Consider the following 20,705-nt stretch of genomic DNA (forward strand, 5'->3'; position numbering starts at 1 on the left):
AGAGACAGTGATACCTCAATATTTAATCATAAGCTGTCGAAGGAAAAGACTCTCACAGCCCAATGTTTTCTTGTCTATGAAATAATCACAAACTGGTTGATGAACAGCTATACAAAACAACAATTGATGCATCAATCTTTTCTTTTCAATTTAAACTTTAAATACAATTCTTGCCACAAAAAGAATGAGCAATATATGGGGCATTCAACAGTCAGCCCTGTTCAGACTCTGCCATGAGGAAACAGAATCAACAGATCTCTTTTGGGGATGTCCTTCGATGGCTTGCTTTTGGAGTCAGGTCCAGGCGTGGTTGTTAAGTCATAATGTCTGTGTTCAGATGGACCTACAACTTGTACTGTTAGGAGATCTGAACAACCACCATCAATCAATGGGGAAATATGATTATACTCTTAGATAAAGTATTTTTTATTTAATTTTTTTACAAATGGTCCAAATGGAGAGTTTCAAGACCCTCATAAGATATCACAGAAAAATATAAATAAATAGTGAAATGGTAGTGTACTGGGAAATATTGTTTAGTCTGTAGACATCTGAGGGTTAGAATTAAGATTAGTGTACTGTATATGTAATTGAAAATAGCAGTAAGTATCAGTAGAAGACGTATTGTTGTCCATCCATTAGTTTACTCCAATCAATGGAAGGGTGGTAGTGTCTTTTATTATTTTTTTTAAGAACTAGGGGGATTAGAAATAATGCAAACAATTACTTTGAAAGAACCCAGGGTCTATCTGCAATGTTGATGCTGATCTGCCCCATGTGATAGCTACATCTAATGAAACCTCAGTTCTTAGAGCCAGAACTCTTCTGCTGTTTTGTTTGGAGTTCCTTTAGGGACTAGGCCAGTAATTGCTCTTTGTGTTTTCTTACAGGCTTCCTGGACTCAAAGACAAATGGGGGTGTAGCAGGGAAGAGCTCAAACCAAAACCCAGTGATTTACATGGACTTGTTCAGCCTGGGTGTAACGATGAAACGATCACCCCTCTATCCCCACAGTCACATGGAATAGTGAGGGTGCAGAATTCACCGCAACACCTCTTACCACAAACCACTCCTGAGTGTGCCATTGGACCAGCTTGGACGGACCAGACAGAACAGGGCAGAACAACTCCCAGCCACTCCAGAATTCTCTCCAACAGGACATCGTAATCAATCAAAAGAATGTTCTCCCTTGGCCAAGTTTTGAGTGATACCCAGAAACCTTGCCCTGGTTTAAATTAAATACTCCTAAGAACCCCTTACAAACAGATGGGTAATAAGATATGAGTTTATTTGTGAATGAATATGGAATGTTAAGCGTTTGGCTGCCAAGAATTCATTGTTTCAGCCTCCTAAATTGCTTCAGTGCCCTTATCGGTTGGTTGAGAGGCTGGGTTCTATAATGAGAAATCCCTGGGAAACATGAGAACTGACAGAGACTCAAGGACTGATTTAGTTCAGATTAACCCCATCTATGGACCCTGAGATAAGAGAATAACATGTTACACATTCTCTTCAGAGCCGCACCTACAGTATACAAAGAATGAGGATCTCTCCTGCTGCTCCTTCCTCACTCCTTTTTGACCCATTTATTTAAAGGAGTTTAACAGAGGCCCATGGTACTTTACACTAAAGCAACACTTTGGCGATAACGAAGAGCCAGCTAAGCGCATTGAGAAGTGTACTATATTCTATAATGTGACATAGAGACTCATAGATTTAGCCGGTGGTAACTTGTGGGAATAGACACTGGTTGGAATGTGGTTTTAACCAATCAGCATTCAGGATTAGACCCATCCATTGTATAAAAAATTATATACACAAAGTCAGATCTTAGCTCCCAGTAGGAAAAACCCAAAATTGAGGTAAACTGGACAAAATGGACAACATGGCCGCCAATGGGACCAGCAACTACCCAGCATACCCCACCGACTTCCCCTACAACTCCAGCCTAGACTATGAGGACTACGACCAGGAACCTGACACCAGCAAGATCATCATCCCCTCCATCTACGCCCTGGTCTGCTGCGTGGGTCTAACAGGCAACACCATGGTTATCTATGTTATCCTTAAGTACGCCAAGATGAAAACCGCCACCAATATTTATATATTGAATCTGGCAATTGCAGATGAACTGTTTATGTTGAGTGTGCCGTTTCTGGCGACATCGGCGGCTGTACGTCATTGGCCATTTGGCTCGCTCATGTGCCGTCTGGTGTTGAGCGTGGACGGCATTAACATGTTTACGTCCATCTTCTGTCTGACGGTGTTGAGCGTGGATCGATACGTGGCCGTGGTTCACCCTATCAAGGCTGCCCGCTACCGCCGACCGACTGTTGCCAAAGTAGTCAACGTCTGCGTGTGGGGCCTCTCGCTCCTTGTCATCCTCCCCATTATAATTTTCGCCGACACGGTCCCGGCGCAGGACGGCGGTGTGGACTGCAACTTTCTGTGGCCCGAGGCAGCGTGGTCGGAGGCGTTCGTGGTCTACACCTTCCTGCTCGGCTTCCTGCTTCCTGTGGGTGCAATCTGCCTCTGCTACTGCCTGATGGTGGCGCGCATGCGGGCGGTCGGGCTGAAAGCCGGTTGGCTGCAGCGGCGGCGCTCTGAGAAAAAGATCACACGGATGGTGGTGTGTGTGGTGGCGGTTTTTGTCCTCTGCTGGATGCCTTTCTACATCGTCCAGCTGGTCAGTGTGTTCCACCACCCTCCTAACCCCATGGTCACCCAGCTCTTCGTCATCCTGAGTTATGCCAACAGCGGTGCCAACCCCATCCTCTACGGCTTTGTGTCGGATAACTTCCGCCGGTCGTTCCAGAGGATTGTGTGCTTCCGTTGGTTGGAGTCTGGGCTGGACTGTGAACAGGTGGACTACCGTGCTGTAGCACTGAAGAGACAGGCCACCAATGGACAAAAAGAATTCCCTAAAGAATGCCTGGCATCTGATATGGTGTTCCGGAATGGGACATATACCTCACGCACTACTACATTGTGACTGGGACCAGGTTTTGTGAATGAAACCCCACACTGAGAGTGATGGGGAAGCAACGAAGGACAAAGAATAAAATAACACATGAACAATGAGGGAGGCCAGTTTTGATAAGGACCAATTATAAAAATGTAATAAATGATGTTCTCTCATTATATGCTGTGACCATTATAAGAGCACTATTTAACTTCATACCACAGCATTGTTGAATACTCGTTTCTGATTGGCTAGAAGGGCAATCTAGAATGGGCATTAAACAAGATATACGGGACACCTAATCAAGACGCAGTATAAAGCACTGCACATGCTATAAAGTTACAGAAAGCTAAACTAGCAACCACACAAACCGATTATTGGATACATTGTAAACGCAGGTCCAACGAGAACCTAGCTAGCTAGCATTCATTTGTTTTTGCAGAGACATCTGAATTGTATTTATTTATTTCATTTATTTCACCTTTATTTAACCAGGTAGGCAAGTTGAGAACAAGTTCTCATTTACAATTGCGACCTGGCCAAGATAAAGCAAAGCAGTTCGACACATACAACAACACAGAGTTACACATGGAGTAAAACAAACATACAGTCAATAATACAGTAGAAAAATAAGTCTATATACAATGCGAGCAAATGAGGTGAGATAAGGGAGGTAAAGGCAAAAAAGCCATGGTGGCAAAGTAAATACAATATAGCAAGTAAAACACTGGAATGGTAGATTTGTAGTGGAAGAAAGTGCAAAGTAGAAATAGAAATAATGGGGTGCAAAGGAGCAAAATAAATAAATAAATAAATAAATAAATATATAGTAGGCGAAGAGGTAGTTGTTTAGGCTAAATTATAGATGGGCAATGTACAGGTGCAGTGATCTGTGAGCTGCTCTGACAGCTGGTGCTTAAAGCTAGTGAGGGAGATAAGTGTTTCCAGTTTCAGAGATTTTTGTAGTTCATTCCAGTCATTGGCAGCAGAGAACTGGAAGGAGAGACGGCCAAAGGAGGAATTGTCTTTGGGGGTGACCAGAGAGATATACCTGCTGGAGTGTGTCCTACAGGTGGGTGCAGCTATGGTGACCAGTGAGCTGAGATAAGGGGGGACTTTACCTAGCAGGGTCTTGTAGATGACCTGGAGCCAGTGGGTTTGGCGACGAGTATGAAGCGAGGGCCAGCCAACGAGAGCATACAGGTCGCACTGGTGGGTAGTATATGGGGCTTTGGTGACAAAACGGATGGCACTCTGATAGACTGCATCCAGTTTTTTGAGTAGGGTATTGGAGGCTATTTTGTAAATTACATCGCCGAAGTCGAGGATCAGTAGGATGGTCAGTTTTACGAGGGTATGTTTGGCAGCATGAGTGAAGGATGCTTTGTTGCGAAATAGGAAGCCAATTCAAGATTTAACTTTGGATTGGAGATGTTTGATGTGAGTCTGGAAGGAGAGTTTACAGTCTAACCAGACACCTAGGTATTTGTAGTTGTCCACATATTCTGTCAGAACCGTCCAGAGTAGTGATGCTGGACAGGCGGGCAGGTGCGGGCAGTGATCGGTTGAAGAGGATGCATTTAGTTTTACTTGTATTTAAGAGCAGTTGGAGGCCACGGAAGGAGAGTTGTATGGCATTGAAGCTCGTCTGGAGGGTTGTCAACACAGTGTCCAAAGAAGGGCCAGAAGTATACAGAATGGTGAATGATGACCAAATGAATGATGACCAGAATGATGACCTAACATGGTGAGTGATGGAATGAACATGAATTTCTATGTTGTCAAATCCACATGTTTCTAGTTTGACCTGTTTTCAGCCACTGATATTGAATTAGGTTGTCATATTGGCAGGTTTGCTAGCAACAAATTATTTAGCTAGCTTCTAGCCTTGTGTTTGATATGCAATGCGATCTCCTCGTAAAAAAAGAAACCGTGCCCTGAGGAGAAGGGAAACTTTTCTCTGTCAGGCAAAATCGCACATCATCAGCTCATTGTTATGGATGTATCCAAATGAATGTCAGTAGAAAACAGCTTAAACGCAAATGCGGCTACTTTTCTGTTAATTCTGGCTGCAGATGTTGACGTGACTGTGTTAGCCATGGTTGGCTAGCTAAAAGCAAGGGATAGGAACATTGTCAGACAGCATGGCAATAAAAATAAATAAAAATAACAATGGGTCTTATCCATAGATATAGAACAAAAGTAATGAACAACAGCGATAGAACTACGACCAGATTTAGTGGAAAGATGAAAGTATGAACTCACTTACCAAAATGAAAATATCATGATTGTTATTTATATCGATAAATGTGTGCTTTAATATTGTTTGTTGGAAACGGTGGTATAAGCGGGATAAACTAGTCCGTTCTGTACATTACCTCTGCATCATCCATTATTTCCAAGGTAATGTACAGAACGTCGGTGTTTATCCCCACGCATAGCACAGGAGAATGTACGCACAAAATGGAGACTTTAGATGTCAGTATGTTGGTTGACTTAAAGCCAAGTCAGGTGACGACTTCTCGTATTGAAGTGGTGCAGCTATGACAAGTTCATGATTTTGACTTTGCATTGGTCTTTTAGCTGGAGTTTACAGTACATATGTTTGTTTGACCTGTGTCTGCCTGTCTGTAAATCTATTGTATCTGCTATATATTAAAACATTCATTTATTTGTTTATTTATTTGGGGGTTTATCATATTGTTTAATTTCATAATTTTTTTTATTTAACCTTTTTTTAACTAGGCAAGTCAGTTAAGAAGAAATTCTTATTCACAATGATGGCCTACACCGGCCAAACCCGGTGCTTGGCTTAAGTACATGGACAATAATTGAATAATTGACAGACTCATTTGCCACAGAGGTCAAGTCTCTGAATCATTCTAGGGGTTATAAAGTATTCATGCCAAAAGTCTCTGAGTGATGCTGTGTTCTCTGTTTCTTACACTTGCTCAAACAAGCTCAGACAAGCAGCCCAAAGGGACAACTGTAAATAGCCAAGCTGAAATAAATGATCCATTTGGAACTGTGGTTATCCTGTTACAACAAGAATTGTACATACACACATTATTTCAGCAACCGATCTGTACAATCATGTCAGGGGTGGCTCAAGGAAGCAGGAGAGGTGAAGTCAAGCGCAGGAGACAGAAAATCCGTGAACACACTTTTAATGGGTATCCACTCAGACCGAAAACTAGGTAGGGCAGGGCGCATAAAACAAATGCTCAAAAAAACCCAGCCCAACACAATGCAGGGACGCAGCCCACAATAACCTCTGCGAAAATCACAGGCAGAGGGAAACACTTGCTCCTCAAACAACATACGTCCTGACATAGAACAATCACGCACAAAAAACAATCCTACCTAGTTCGACTAAATACCCCCCCCCCCCCCCCCCCACTAACAACTAATACAAAACAGGTGCGTGCCTAACCTAGACCTAACCAACAGAAAGTGAAACAGAGGATCGGTGGCAGCTAGTAGGCCAGCGATGATGACCGCCGAGTGCCGCCCAGGCGAGGAGGGGCGCCACCTTCCGTCGGTGTTGTGACAGTACCTCCCCGACGCGCGGCTCCTGCAGCGCGCCGACGCCGGCCTCAAGGACGCCCCGGAGGGCGAGGTGCAGGGCGATTCGGATGGAGGCTGTGGAACTCCCGTATTAGCGCTGGTTCCAATATGTCCTACACCGGTACCCAGCACCTCTCCTCCGGGCCGTACCCCTCCCAGTCCACGAGGTACTGCAGGCCACTCACCCGGCGCCTGGAGTCCAAGATGGACCGGACTGTGTACGCCGGGGCCCCCCGATGTCCAGGGGGGGCGGAGGGACCTCCTGCACCTCATCGTCCTGCAGCGGACCAGCTACCACCGGCCTGAGGAGAGACACATGAAACAAGGGTTTAATAAGGTAATAAGAAGGAAGTTGTAACCTGTAACACACCTCGTTTATTCTCCTCAGGACTTTAACCTGTTATGGCTAGGGGGCAGTATTTTCACGGCTGGATAAAAAACGTACCCGATTTAATCTGGTTACTACTCCTGCCCAGTAACTAGAATATGCATATAATTATTGGCTTTGGATAGAAAACACTCCAAAGTTTCTAAAACTGTTTGAATGGTGTCTGTGAGTATAACAGAACTCAAATGGCAGGTCAAAACCTGAGAGATTCCTTTACAGGAAGTGGCCTGTCTGACCATTTCTTGAACTTCTTTGCCATCTCTATCTTTTACAAAGGATCTCTGCTCTAACGTGACACTTCCTACGTCTTCCATGGGCGCTCAGAGCCCGGGAAAAACCTGAATGTCGTCATCCCAGCCCCAGGCTGAAACACATTATCGCCTTTCTCAAGTGGCCGATCAAGGGACTGTGGGCTTAGGCGCGTGCCCTGGCCGCCCCGTCTTTGTGATTTTTCCTCTGTTTGCCGAAAAGGAGATTCCCGGTCGGAATATTATCGCTTTTTACGAGATAAATTGCATAAAAATTGATTTTAAACAGCGGTTGACATGCTTCGAAGTACGGTAATGGAATATTTAGAATTTTTTTGTCACGAATTGCGCCATGCGCGACCCTGATTTACCATTTCGGATAGTGTCTGGGACGCACGAACAAAACGCCGCTATTCGGATATAACGATGGATTATTTTGGACCAAACCAACATTTGTTATTGAAGTAGCAGTCCTGGGAGTGCATTCTGACGAAGACAACAAAAGGTAATCAAACTTTTATAATAGTAAATCTGATTTTGGTGAAGGCTAAACTTGCCGGGTGTCTAAATAGCTAGCCCGTGATGGCTGGGCTATGTACTTAGAATATTGCAAAATGTGCTTTCACCAAAAAGCTATTTTAAAATCGGACATATCGAGTGCATAGAGGAGTTCTGTATCTATAATTCTTAAAATAATTGTTATGCTTTTTGTGAACGCTTATCGTGAGTAATTTAGGTAATTGTTAGTAAATTCCCCGGAAGTTTGCGGGGGGTATGCTAGTTCTGAACGTCACATGCTAATGTAAAAAGCTGTTTTTTGATATAAATATGAACTTGATTGAACAAAACATGCATGTATTGTATAACATAATGTCCTAGGTGTGTCATCTGATGATCATCAAAGCTTAGTGCTGCATTTAGCTGTCTTCTGGGTTTTTGTGACATTATATGTTAGCTTGAAAAATGGGTGTCTGATTATTTCTGGCTTGGTACTCTGCTGACATAATCTAATGTTTTGCTTTTGCTGTAAAGCCTTTTTGAAATCGGACAGTGTGGTTAGATAAAGGAGAGTCTTGTCTTTAAAATGCTGTGAAATAGTCATATGTTTGAAAAATTGAAGTTTTTGTATTTTTGAGGAATTTGTAATTCGCGCCACGCCTATCATTGGATATTGGAGCAGGTGTTCCGCTAGCGGAACGTCTAGATGTAAGAGGTTAAATGGCCCCACAAACCGTGGACCCAGTTTCCGGCAGGGCAGGCGAAGGGGCAGGCGGAGGGTCGAGAGCCAGACTCTCTCCCCTGGGGTAAACACAGGGGGCCTCACTGCGGCGACGGTCAGCGCTCTTCTTTTGTCGTCCCCTGGCCCGTTCCAGAGATTCCTGGACGGCGTTCCAGGTCTCCCTAGAGCGCTGAACCCAGTCCTCTACCGCAGGGGCCTCCGTCTGGCTCTGATGCCATGGCACCAGGACCGGCTGATAACCCAACATACATTGAAAAGGCGACAGGTTGGTAGAGGAGTGGCGAAGAGAGTTCTGAGCCATCTCGGCCCATGGCACGAACCTCGCCCACTCCCCTGGCTGGTCCCGGCAGTAGGACCGCAGAAACCTGCCCACATCCTGATTTATCCTCTCTACCTGCCCATTACTCTCAGGGGTGAAAACCTGAGGTCAAACTGACCGAAACCCCCAGTCGCTCCATAAACGCCCGCCCCACCTGGGATGTGAACTGGGGGCCTCGATCCGAGACGATGTCCTCAGGCACCCCGTAGTGCCGGAAGACGTGGGTGAATAGAGCTTCCGCGGTCTGCAGGGCCATAGGAAGACCGGGTAAAGGGAGCAGACGGCAGGACTTAGAGAACCGGTCCACAATGACCAGGATCGCGGTGTTGCCCTGAGACGGCGGGAGATCGGTGAGGCAATCCACTGCCAGGTGGGACCATGGACGCTGTGGAACCGGGAGGGGCTGTAATTTCCCTCTAGGCAGGTGCCTAGGAGCCTTACACTGGGCGCACACCGAACAGGAGGAGACATAGCGCCTCACGTCCTTCACCAAGGTGGGCCACCAGTATTTCCCACTAAGACCACACACCGTCCGCTCAATCCCTGGGTGACCCGAGGAGGGTAGCATGTGCGCCCACCGGATCAACCGATCGCGGACACCGAGCGGGACGTACTAACGACCCACGGGACACTGAGGAGGAGTAGGTTCCGCCTGTAACGCCCGCTCGATATCCGCATCCATCTCCCAGACCACCAGTGCCACCAGGCAGGAGGCTGGAAGTATGGGAGTGGGATCGGTGGACCGTTCCTCGGTGTCATGGAGACGAGACAGTGCGTCGGCCTTAGTGTTCCGGGAACCTGGGATGTACGAGATTGTAAACTGAAATCTCGTAAAGAACATCGCCCACCTAGCTTGACGAGGGTTCAGTCTCCACGCCGCCCGGATGTACTCCAGATTACGGTGGTCGGTCCAGATGAGAAAAGGGTGACGCACCCCCTCAAGCCAATGTCTCCACACCTTCAGGGCTCTTACCACAGCCAGCAACTCCCTGTCCCCCACATCATAGTTACGCTCCGCCGGACTCAGCTTTTTAGAGAAGAAAGCACAGGGGCGAAGCTTTGGGGGCGTGCCCGAGCGCTGTGATAGCACGGCTCCTACCCCAGCCTCGGACGCGTCCACCTCCACTATGAATGGCAAAGAGGGATCGGATGCGCCAGCACTGGAGCATCAGTCAACAGAGCCTTCAGATGACTAAAAGCCCTGTCTGCCTCCGCCGACCACAGCAACCGCACCGGGCCCCCCTTCATCAGTGAGGTAATGGGAGCCGCCACCTGCCCAAAGCCCCGGATAAACCTCCGGTAGTAATTGGCAAACCGCAAGAACCGATGCACCTCCTTCACCGTCGTGAGAGTCGGCCAATTTCGCACGGCCGACATGCGGTCACATTCCATCACCACCCCGGATGTGGAAATGCGATACCCCAGAAAAGAGACGGCTGGCTTGGAGAACTCACATTTCTCAGCCTTGACGTATAGGTCATGCTCCACCAGTCGCCCAAGCACTTTACGCACCAGAGACACGTGCGCGGCGCGTGTAGTGGAGTAGATCAGAATATCATCGATGTACACCACCACACCCTGACCGAGCAGGTCCCGGAGAATCTCGTCCACAAAGGATTAGAAGACAGCGGGAGCATTCTTTAACCCATACGGCATGACGAGGTATTCATAATGGCCAGATGTGGTACTAAATGCAGTTTTCCACTCGTCCCCTCCTCGGATACGCACCAAATTGTACGCACTCCTGAGATCCAATTTCGTGAAGAAGCGCGCCCCGTGAAATGACTCCACTGCCGTGGCGATGAGAGGTAGCGGGTAACTGAAACCCACCGTGATGGAATTTAGACCTCTATAGTCAATGCACGGGCGCAGACCCCCTCCTTCTTCTTCACAAAAAAGAAGCTTGAGGAGACGGGTGAGTTGGATGGCCGAATGTATCCCTGCCTCAAGGACTCAGTGACGTATGTCTCCATAGCCACTGTCTCCTCCTGAGACAGGGGATACACGTGACTACGGGGAAGTGCAGCGCCCACCTGGAGGTTTATCGCACAGTCTCCTTGTCGATGAGGTGGTAATTGAGTCGCCTTCGTTTTACTGAAGGCGATAGCCAAATCGGCATACTCTGAGGGAATGTGCACGGTAGAGACTTGGTCTGGACTCTCCACCGTAGTCGCACCGACGGAAACCCCTATGCATCTGCCCGAGCACTCCTTCGACCACACCTTAAGAGCCCTCTGTCTCCACGCAATCCTAGGGTTGTGAGTGGCTAGCCATGGGATCCCTAGTACCACCGGAAATGCCGGGGAATCAATGAGGAAGAGACTTATACTCTCCTCATGACCCCCCCCCCCCCCTCGCATTACCATGACCAGTGGTACGGTGACCTCCCTGACCAGCCCTGACCGTAGTGGTCGACTGTCTATGGCGTGCACGGGGAAGGGTTGGTCCAGGGAAATCCCTAACTTAGCAGCGACCCCACGGTCCATAAAACTCCCCGCCACGCCTGAATCGACTAGCGCCTTAAGCCGGGAGTGAGGGGAAAAAACAGGAAAGGAAACTAACGCATGCATGTGACTGACAAGGGCTCTGGGTGAGGCTGGTGCTGACTCACCTGAGATGTCAAAGGAGTGCTCTGCCTGCCATCTGGACTCCCGGGCGAGCTCCTCCAGCACCGGTCCACAGTGTGCCCTCTGCGACCACAGGAGGTGCAGGAGAGGACTCCCCCTCCAGTCTTCCTGGCTGCAGCCTCCCCTATCTCCATAGGCGTGGGAGCAGGAGGGCTGGGAGGTGGAATGAGCAGGGCCCTGTTCGGACGCCCGTGGGCGGCCAGCAGATTGTCCAGTCGGAAGGACAGGTCAATCAGCTGGTCCAGGGTGATGGTCGTGTCCCGACAGGCTAACTCCCGGCGGACGTCCTCCCTCAGATTACACCGGTAGTGATCTATAAGGGCCCTCTCATTCCACCCCGCTCCAATGGCCAGGGTCCGGAACTCTAGAGCAAAGTCCTGCACGCTCCTCGTCTCCTGTCTCAGGTGAAATAGCCGCTCACCCGCCGCTTTACCCTCCGGGGGATGATCGAACACTGCCCGGAAGCGGCAGGTGAACTCCGGGTAGTTGTCCCTGGCTGAGTCCGGACTGTCCCACACGACGTTGGCCCATACCAGGGCTCTAACCGTGAGACACGAGACGAGGACGCTGACACTCTCCTCCCCCGAGGGAGGGGGACGGACGGTCACCAGGTATAACTCCAGCTGGAGTAGGAAACCCTTACACCCAGCGTCCGTCCCATCGTACTCCCTGGGGGGCGCGAGTTTACCCCGCTGGTACTGGGTGCTGTGGGTGCTGGTTGAGGTGCAGGCCGTTGAACCTCCGCGTTAGTGGGGCCGGGAGAGCTTCGGTCCCAACTCTCCAGGCGCGCCAGCACCTGGTCCATGGCGGTGCCCAGACGGTGGAGGAGGGCGGAGTGTTGGGCAACCCTTTCTTCCATGGACGGGGCTGGCGCTGCTCCTGCTGACTCCATCAATTCGGGTGCGTGATTCTGTCAGGGGTGGCTCAAGGAAGCAGGAGAGGTGAAGTCAAGAGCAGGAGACAGAAAATCCATGAACACACTTTTAATGGGTATCCACTCAGACCAAAAACTAGGTAGGGCAGTGCGCATAAAACAAATGCTCAAAAAAAAACAGCCCAACACAATGCAGGGACGCAGCCCACAATAACCTCTGCGAAAATCACAGGTAGAGGGAAACACTTGCTCCTCAAACAACATACGTCCTGACGTAGAACAATCACGCACAAAAAACAATCCTACCTAGTTCGACTAAATACCCCCCCCCCCCCCCACTAACAACTAATACAAAACAGGTGCGTGCCTAACCTAGACCTAACCAACAGAAAGTGAAACAGAGGATCGTGGCAGCTAGTAGGCCAGCGACGACGACCGCCGAGCGCCGCCCGGGCGAGCAGGGGCGCCACCTTCCGTTGATGTCGTGACAAATCAATCATTTTCTCAAGGTTCTGTATCATCGGTGAGGTCTGTCCAATTGATTTGCCTTGCGTCGCTTATGGAATGATATCGCCGTGGAGACGTCACAATAAATGAATGAGATTGTGTCTGGTGATTAACCCCGCGAGGTATGGACCAACAGGTTGACCTGGCCAATCAGGAAACTTTATCCACATTATCACTATCTCCTCCATCCAACAGATGACATCACTGTATCTAATCTATATAGTTAAGCCATGACAGCAGAGCCAAACCTTGTCCACACACACACACACACACACACACACACACACACACACACACACACACACACACACACACACACACACACTCTTTAAATCCCCCCTCCAGATGGCCCAGTTTAGCGCGTGATTCGTTTTGCTGCTGATTCAATGAGACCAGCTCTCTTTGGATGGATTCTAAATAAAGTGCTTCAGCGTTTTGGACAACCACCGCAGTGACTCTTCACCTGTGTGTTCTGTCATAATCAGGACCCTACATCAAATTTATGACAATGTTACGCAGAGGTTATGACAAGGGCCAGGAGTTTTTCCTGGTCAGTTCACATGACCTGGAAAAACAACAAGCTCTCACAGTCTCCGAAGGTGCTCTGAACGTCAAATTTCAAAGTGTTTTTGACAACCTGGGTTGTCTCCTCATATCATTCTGTTTTTCCAAACATCAAATCTTGAAGTTGCTATTAATGTCACATTTAGAAGGTTAAGGGTTAAGGCTTTGGATAGGGTTAAAACATGAAGTTAGGCACTCATTCCAAATGGTTAAGTTAAGGGATAAGGTTTGGGATAGGGATAAAACCCCCAAATCTAAAAACGAGTGTCCACCAATGGGATTGAACACGCAACCTACTTGATGGTAATAGCTCTCACTGTTGCCCCTTGTGGATGGTTTTGAAGGCATTTCCCGATGTCCTCTGGACATGGATAGATGTCCAATTTATACGTTTCTCTTGAGCAATCTGCCTAGGAAAATCTCATGGACCCAGTGATGAATCGGAAATAAGGTCTGACGTTATTTATGACCAGGTAACCTGACCAGGAAAAACTCCTGGCCGTGTAGCCATAATGCCTGCATAAACATGACGCAGAGCTATACATGTAATGGGCGTTAATGACTACATATGTTGCGTATCTGGTCTACGCCCCATGCATCTATGGTGAAGCATGATTCCCTGTTTGATATTGAGATTAAAGTCTTTGAGTGGGAGACCAGGCAACTTCCATATGTTACACACTGCTCTATAATGAAAGTGAATAACAACGAGGAGAGTAACAAATTGCTGCTTGCAGGAAAACACAAATCAAATGCACGTCATGTTCAGAGTGCTCTCACGGTGCTCTCGTTGTAGACAATGGAAATAGAGACAGGCTATAGAATGTGAAATACGTTACATAAGAACAGCACGATTCAATTCAATTGAAAAGGGTGGGTTTCAATAACAATTACCTTTAAAGCCAGCTTTATATTGGTCATTGACAGTTCTGTTACTGAATGCCCTTTAGTAAACATGTTTCAATATTTAAGTAATTTTCAGCCTTTCAGACAACTCCAAGAGGGGGTCACAACAAATATAGATGATGTAATTCAGCTTCTAAACCCAACAATCTCCCTAATCAATACAAGAAACATCCCTTAAGATGAAAACATCTTACATAATTTATGTGAAGTTGTTTTCAGCCTTTCCAACAACTCTCCAGGGGATCACAACTCGAGTATTGATCGGGTTTGGTGAGTTTGTTTACTTCCAGATTCTCTCAATCAATTAATAAATATGTGAGGAAATATATTAGTCACATGACCCAGTTAAAGCATAACAAGCAGAAGAAAGGAGAACACTGATTATAAACTGGGTGGTTCGAGCTCTGAATGCTGATTGGCTAACAGCTGTGGTATATCAGACCGTATACCACGGGTATGAGGAGAACACTGATTAGACCACATTGAATCCAAATAAGTACAGAATGCCCTCCAAGCATATATACATGTAGTGTACACTAAGATGCAGCGGCGCAACCTTCACTGGGGGGGGGGACTTGGGCTGTTGCGGTGACCGTATTACCGTCACACCGGGGGTCACGAGACTTGAAGGTAGTCAAATGCGACATGACCGTTTAGTCACGGTATTTAGGCTTCTCCAAGCTCTGATGCTGCTGATGGTCATTAGTAGCCTACCAAACTTGCTAACTGCCTGGTACTCAGCACTCTATTGTCCCTCTAATCACTCTGATATCAATGCAAATGTGTTTGAAAATCGATACAAACACTTCATGAGAGATCATGAGCTCATGTTGCGCAACATTTCTATAGGCTTTCTATAGGCTAGGCCTACTATATTTATTTCTCAACTTTCATTATATTAAGCGCATTGCTTCTCTTTGCAACAGGCGTATAGCCAACCTGGCTGGCATGAAAATAAACCACGGGAAAAAGCGTCCTCCATTCGCAATTATAGTGCATAGATTGCATGTATTTTTTCCCGCAGCCCGTTTCGATACAGGTGCATGATAATGGTCCATTCTAAATCAAAACTAATGTCACATATATATTATTTAGTTTATATAAAGACAAGATTAAATCAAGAACAGTCTGATGGGTGACAATATCAGCCTATCACTTGTAAATTATATATTAACACTTGTGAATGATGCCCAGCATAAGAAACAATGTATTTTTTTTGCAACTTGTTCGATTCATAGTTACACACCTCATGGAATCTAGCCCATAGGCCTATATGTTTTAATAAGGTTTGTATCACAACTAAAGTGGCCAAATAACTTCTTAAAATTAAGCACATTAATCCGCTTTACAAGGGGTGTAGAGCCTAACTGGCATACATAAGCAGCGCGTGACTTTCAGTTTTGGGGAAGACATATTTTTCCATAAAAATGCACTTTAATAATAAAAGCATTAATTGCATAATTGCTTTTTCAGTCACTTTGATAATGGTGTTTCCCACTAATGGAACATTCACGCTTATATCCTACCATCATGTGCGTACTGCTGTGCCTATAATGTGAAGAAATAGCCTAATAGTTGATCAACATTTTAAGCTTAACGTTCTGATCTGTTGCGTCAGCCTCATTGCCTAGTGGTTGTATTAATTTGGGATCTATCACATCCCACAACTGTCCCAGACTATGTTTGGAATATTTATTTCTCACACAGAATAGAATAGGTCAACCTTTGTACTATGGGTGATAGTAGATTGACATAGGCTAGTACTCTTGCTGTTCGTTAGGCCTACTCATCTTGTTGGCTGACGAAAAGTAAATGTGGACAGTTCTTCCAATATCTTCAATATGCACCTCGGAATTGGATAAGGACGCACGCAGTTGCATCCCCGATGTGTCTTAACTTGTAGCCTGTGAGATTGCGCAGCACACTCAAGGAGAAGGGCACAACGCAGCACTCCGGGTTTCAAAAGGCATGTATTTTTTTAGGGTGTGTTAAGGCCACTAAGGGGATGTCGCTGTGAAATTCTAGGCATTATCAAGTGCTTGTCAAATTGTGAGCGACTGATGAAGTGTGTACAGCCTGCGCAAAAAAAACAAAGCAGAGCTCATGCCTTTCAAGCTACTTTTTTCAAAATCATCATTAGACTCGCATCATGCAGCCTTACAATGTTTTAAAAATCAAAACATATAGCCCAATGTTTGTAGAACAACTAAAGTTACATAAATAACTCTAAATTAAGGATATAGGAGAACCTGTTTCTTTGTTAACCGCTCAACACAGAATAGCCGCATGCGTGCACTCTCTCAAATCGTTTGGAGAAAATATTTATATTTTATTCAGCTTTGTTCAATTGTATTCTTCATACTATAATATAAAATAATGCCACTGAATTCTAAGCAAATCTTGTCTGCTAAATGAACTAGTGTAGCCCACAGCCATTTGGCATAGCCACATCAGGACCTAACATAAGAACAACTCAGAGTATGCTATTCTGTTCTTCTGAAATAGACTACATTTTCTTCATATCATGCTTCTTTAGACCGGTCTAAATTAATGGATTTATTGTGAAGGTGTAGGCTCTCTTACAAGGAGTCGGGTAGGCTGTTTGGAGAGTTTATCCAACTGGATAAAAAAAGTTTAATAATATCAATAATGGGCCTCCCAAGTGGCGCAGCATCGCAGTGCTAGAGGCGTCACTACAGACCTGGGTTTGATCCTGGGCTGTGTCACAGCCGGCCGTTATCTTGAGTCCCATAGGGTGGCATACAATTGGCCCAGCGTCATCCGGGTTAGGGGAAGGTTTGGCTGGGGGGCATTACTTGGCTCATCGCGCTCTAGCGACTCCTTGTGGCGGGCCGGGTGCCTGCAGTCTGGCCTCAGTGGCCAGCTGAACGGTGTTTCCTCCGACATATTGGTGCGGGCGGGTGTTAAGAATCGCGGTTTAGCAGGTCATGTTTCAGAGGACGCATGACTCGACCTTCGCCTCCCGAGCCCGTTGGGGAGTTGCAGCGATGAGACAAGATCGAAATTGTGGAGAAAAATGGGTAAAAATGAAATAAAAAATAAACAAAAAGAATTCATAATAATAATTTGCCTCCCTCACACTTCTAAAACCAAAGTTGCGCCCTTGTTAAGCGGTACTGTATTAAGGGGCTGTTTGGGTCTTCCAGTGATTAAACAAATGTTGGCTGCACATCAAACAGGTTCACTGCAGCATGACTAAAAGGCTGTCTGAGGCTGTAGATGACTTTAAATGGCTAGAAGGTCACTGAGCACTGCTAGCCCATATATAAGCATGCCTCGCTGTGACAATTTCTGTTAGACTCGGCGTAAATATTTTACACATGGCCTTTAGACATCTTAAATTCATTAAAGGCTTAAGAAATGCTCTTTTGTAATTATGGACACAAACGTCATAGGCTTGTATTAAGAGATGGGTCAAAAGTTGAGTTCCTGCCCAAAATAATTATTTTGGGAAGGGTCGGTGGTCAGGATGGCTATAGACTGTATAGGAATGTATGTAATCTTACACTATAAGTCAACATTATGACATATCCAGTACATAGTCAGAGAGAGAGAGAAGGGGGCAGAGAGAAAAGGGGGCAGAGAGAGAGAGAAGGGGGCAGAGAGACAAAGAGAGAGAGAGTCAACATAATAACACATCCACTACAGGGTCAGAGAGAGAGAAGGGGGTAGAGAGAGAGAGAGAGAGAGAGAGAGAGAGAGACCGAAAAAGAAAGAGTCTTAGTCAAAGTAATAACATATCCACTACATAGTCAGAGAAGGGCAGTGAGGTGGGAGGTGGTGATGATGTGGAGAGAAACAGAAGATAGGTGGGGAGAGAGCAAACCAAAGCCATAGGACAGAGAGAGAGAGAGAGCATCTATGTAGAAAGTTCCCACTTTCAAAGGGGGTAGGGTGGTAAAGTGAAAGAGACAAAGAGATTGAGGGAGGGGAAAAATAGAGAGAGCACTAACCAAGTCCCTGCCTACACCACAAGGCTACCGATGAATAAAGCCTCCATTATGTACACAGAGACAGAGAGGGGGGACACTGGTTAGGGGGTGCAGAGTCAGTATGGGGGCCAGTGGACTAGCCCCCTAACCATTATCCCATTTAACCATCCCCTCTAGTCTGAAACAGTGGGATTCTTGGGTGGTTTAAAGGCTGCCATTTTAGTGGTGATAATTAAGACTCTAGAGATACACACAGCCCAACCAACACATTTCCATGACACCAATGTAGACGAAAGACACTGTTTTAATGCAGATGTTCCCTCTCTATTCATTCATGTATTCATTCATTCTCATTCTGTTCCATTGTGTTTTTTTATAGAACGGTGGAACCACAATACTTCAGAGGTCAGGTTAGAGAGTTTGAAAGATATTTAGCATTTTCACCTGTGTGCCATATCTTTCACATTCACATATCCAGATCCAAGGTACTCTGATGAGAGGGACATAGGCTGTGTATAGGGAGAAGTTGTAGGGTTAAACAGTATAATACCACATGTCGATTCACAATTGTATAATATTCCTCTCAGTCTGTAAGGGTTTGCAGAGACAGTGAGTGTATTGTGAAGGGAGGGATACACACCGCTGAGAGCTCATATTCAATGGTTGTTTGATCTCCACAGATTTCATTAATTCAGAGAAAAGGTTTAGACAGGGAGCCCAATTCTGACCCTTTCATTTCACTAATTGGTCTTTAGACCAATCAGATCAGCTCTGAAAAAGATCTAATATGATTGGTCAAAAGACCAATTAGTGGTAAAAATATCAGAATTGGGCTGCCCGTGTAAACAGCCAGAGAGAGAGACAACTGAGTGTGTGTGTATATGTGTGTATGTATGTGTGAATATGTGTGTATGTGTGCGTATGTGCATGTGTGTGTGTATGCGTATGTGTGTGTGCGTGTGTATGTGTGTATGTGTGTGAATGTGTGTGTGTGCGTATGTGTGTATGTGTGTGTGCGTATGTGTGTATGTGTGTGTGTGCGTATGTGCGTATGTGTGCGCATCTTCTACCCGAACTGAACTTCTTCGAAATAGATAGCACACATAAAAAAATGCTTCACCCAAAAATACCACCTTTAAACAGAGCTGAGTCTTCCATGTTTAAAAATATACTATTAACCTGCGTCCTCCAGACAGACAGACAGACAGACAGACAGACAGACAGACAGACAGGTTGAGCTGGAATTGAATGATGACTACAGCCTTTACAATCCAGTTTACATTATAGTAATGTTGTTTTGGTGGCTGGAAAGTTGTTTATTAAAAGTTCTGCTGCACAACGGCAACTAAGCCTTACTGCTGTGAGAGAGAGAGAGCGAGCGAGAGAGAGCGAGAGAGAGAGAGCGAGAGAGAGAGAGCGAGAGAGAGAGAGAGAGAGAGAGAAGCCCTTTAGAAAGACAGAGAAACATGGTCTCTGGATCAGAAAGGGATTATGCAGACCTTAAAAGTTGAGGCTGCTTGTGAAAAACTTTTTCCTTGCCCCCAATAATCTGAAACCAACTTAGAAAGGGACAGTGGTGGGTTATAGCGAACTATATATACCCATCACTATCCTTTGGTTCTAGGTTATATAAAGGTTAAAGTTAGTCCCAAGCAGCTAAACTACATGATCAAAAGTATGTGGACACCTGCTCTTCGAACATCTCATTCCAAAATCATGGGCATTAATATGGAGTCAGTCCCCCCTTTGCTGTTATAACAGCCTCCACTCTTCTGGGAAGGCTTTCCACTAGATGTTGGAACATTGCTGCAGGACCTTGCTTCCATTCAGCCACAAGAGCATTAGTGAGGTTGGGCACTGATGTTGGGCGATTAGGCATGGCTCGCAGTCGACGTTCCAATAGATTCCAAAGGTGTTCGATGGGGTTGAGGTCAGGGCTCTGCGCAGGCCAGTCAAGTTCTTCCACACCGATCTCGACAAACCATTTCTGTATGGACCTTGCTTTGTGCACTGGGGCATTGTCATGCTGAAACAGGAAAGGGCTTCCCCCAAACTATTGCCACAAGGTTGGAAGCACAGAATCGTCTAGAATGTAATTTTATGCTGTAGAGTTACGATTTCCTTTCACTGGAACTAACCATAGAAAACAGCCCCAGAACATTATTCCTTCTCCACCAAACTTTACAGTTGTCTCTATGCATTCAGGCAGGTAGCGTTCTCCTGGCATCCGCCAAACCCAGATTAGTCCGTCATACTGCCAGATGGTGAAGCGTGATTCATCACTCCATAGACCGCGTTTCCACTGCTCCAGAGTCCATTGGCAGCGAGCTTTACACCACTCCAGGGGATGCTTGGTATTGTGCATGGTGATCTTAGGCTTGTGTGCGGCTGCTTGGCCATGGAAACCCATTTCATGAAGCTCCTGACGAACAGATCTTGTGCTGACGTTGCTTTTGGAGGCAGTGTGGAACTCAGGAGTGAGTTTTGCAACAGAGGACAGATGATTTTTACACGCTACGCACTTCAGCATGCAGCGGTCCCGTTCTGTGA

The 20,705-nt window shown here is 46.3% G+C and overlaps 1 protein-coding gene across 1 annotated transcript; it reads left to right on the forward strand.

Moving 5' to 3' along the window:
• The first annotated feature begins 897 nt into the window (after positions 1–897).
• On the forward strand, positions 898–3,447 carry LOC106608580 (somatostatin receptor type 1-like). The gene has a single exon (XM_014206590.2). The coding sequence runs from the start codon at positions 1,877–1,879 to the stop codon at positions 2,990–2,992; it is 1,116 nt and encodes a 371-aa protein (XP_014062065.1). The 5' UTR covers positions 898–1,876; the 3' UTR covers positions 2,993–3,447.
• The last annotated feature ends 17,258 nt before the right edge of the window (positions 3,448–20,705 follow it).

The sequence above is a fragment of the Salmo salar genome, chromosome ssa07, assembly GCF_905237065.1.
Source record: "Salmo salar chromosome ssa07, Ssal_v3.1, whole genome shotgun sequence".
NCBI lineage: Eukaryota > Metazoa > Chordata > Actinopteri > Salmoniformes > Salmonidae > Salmo > Salmo salar.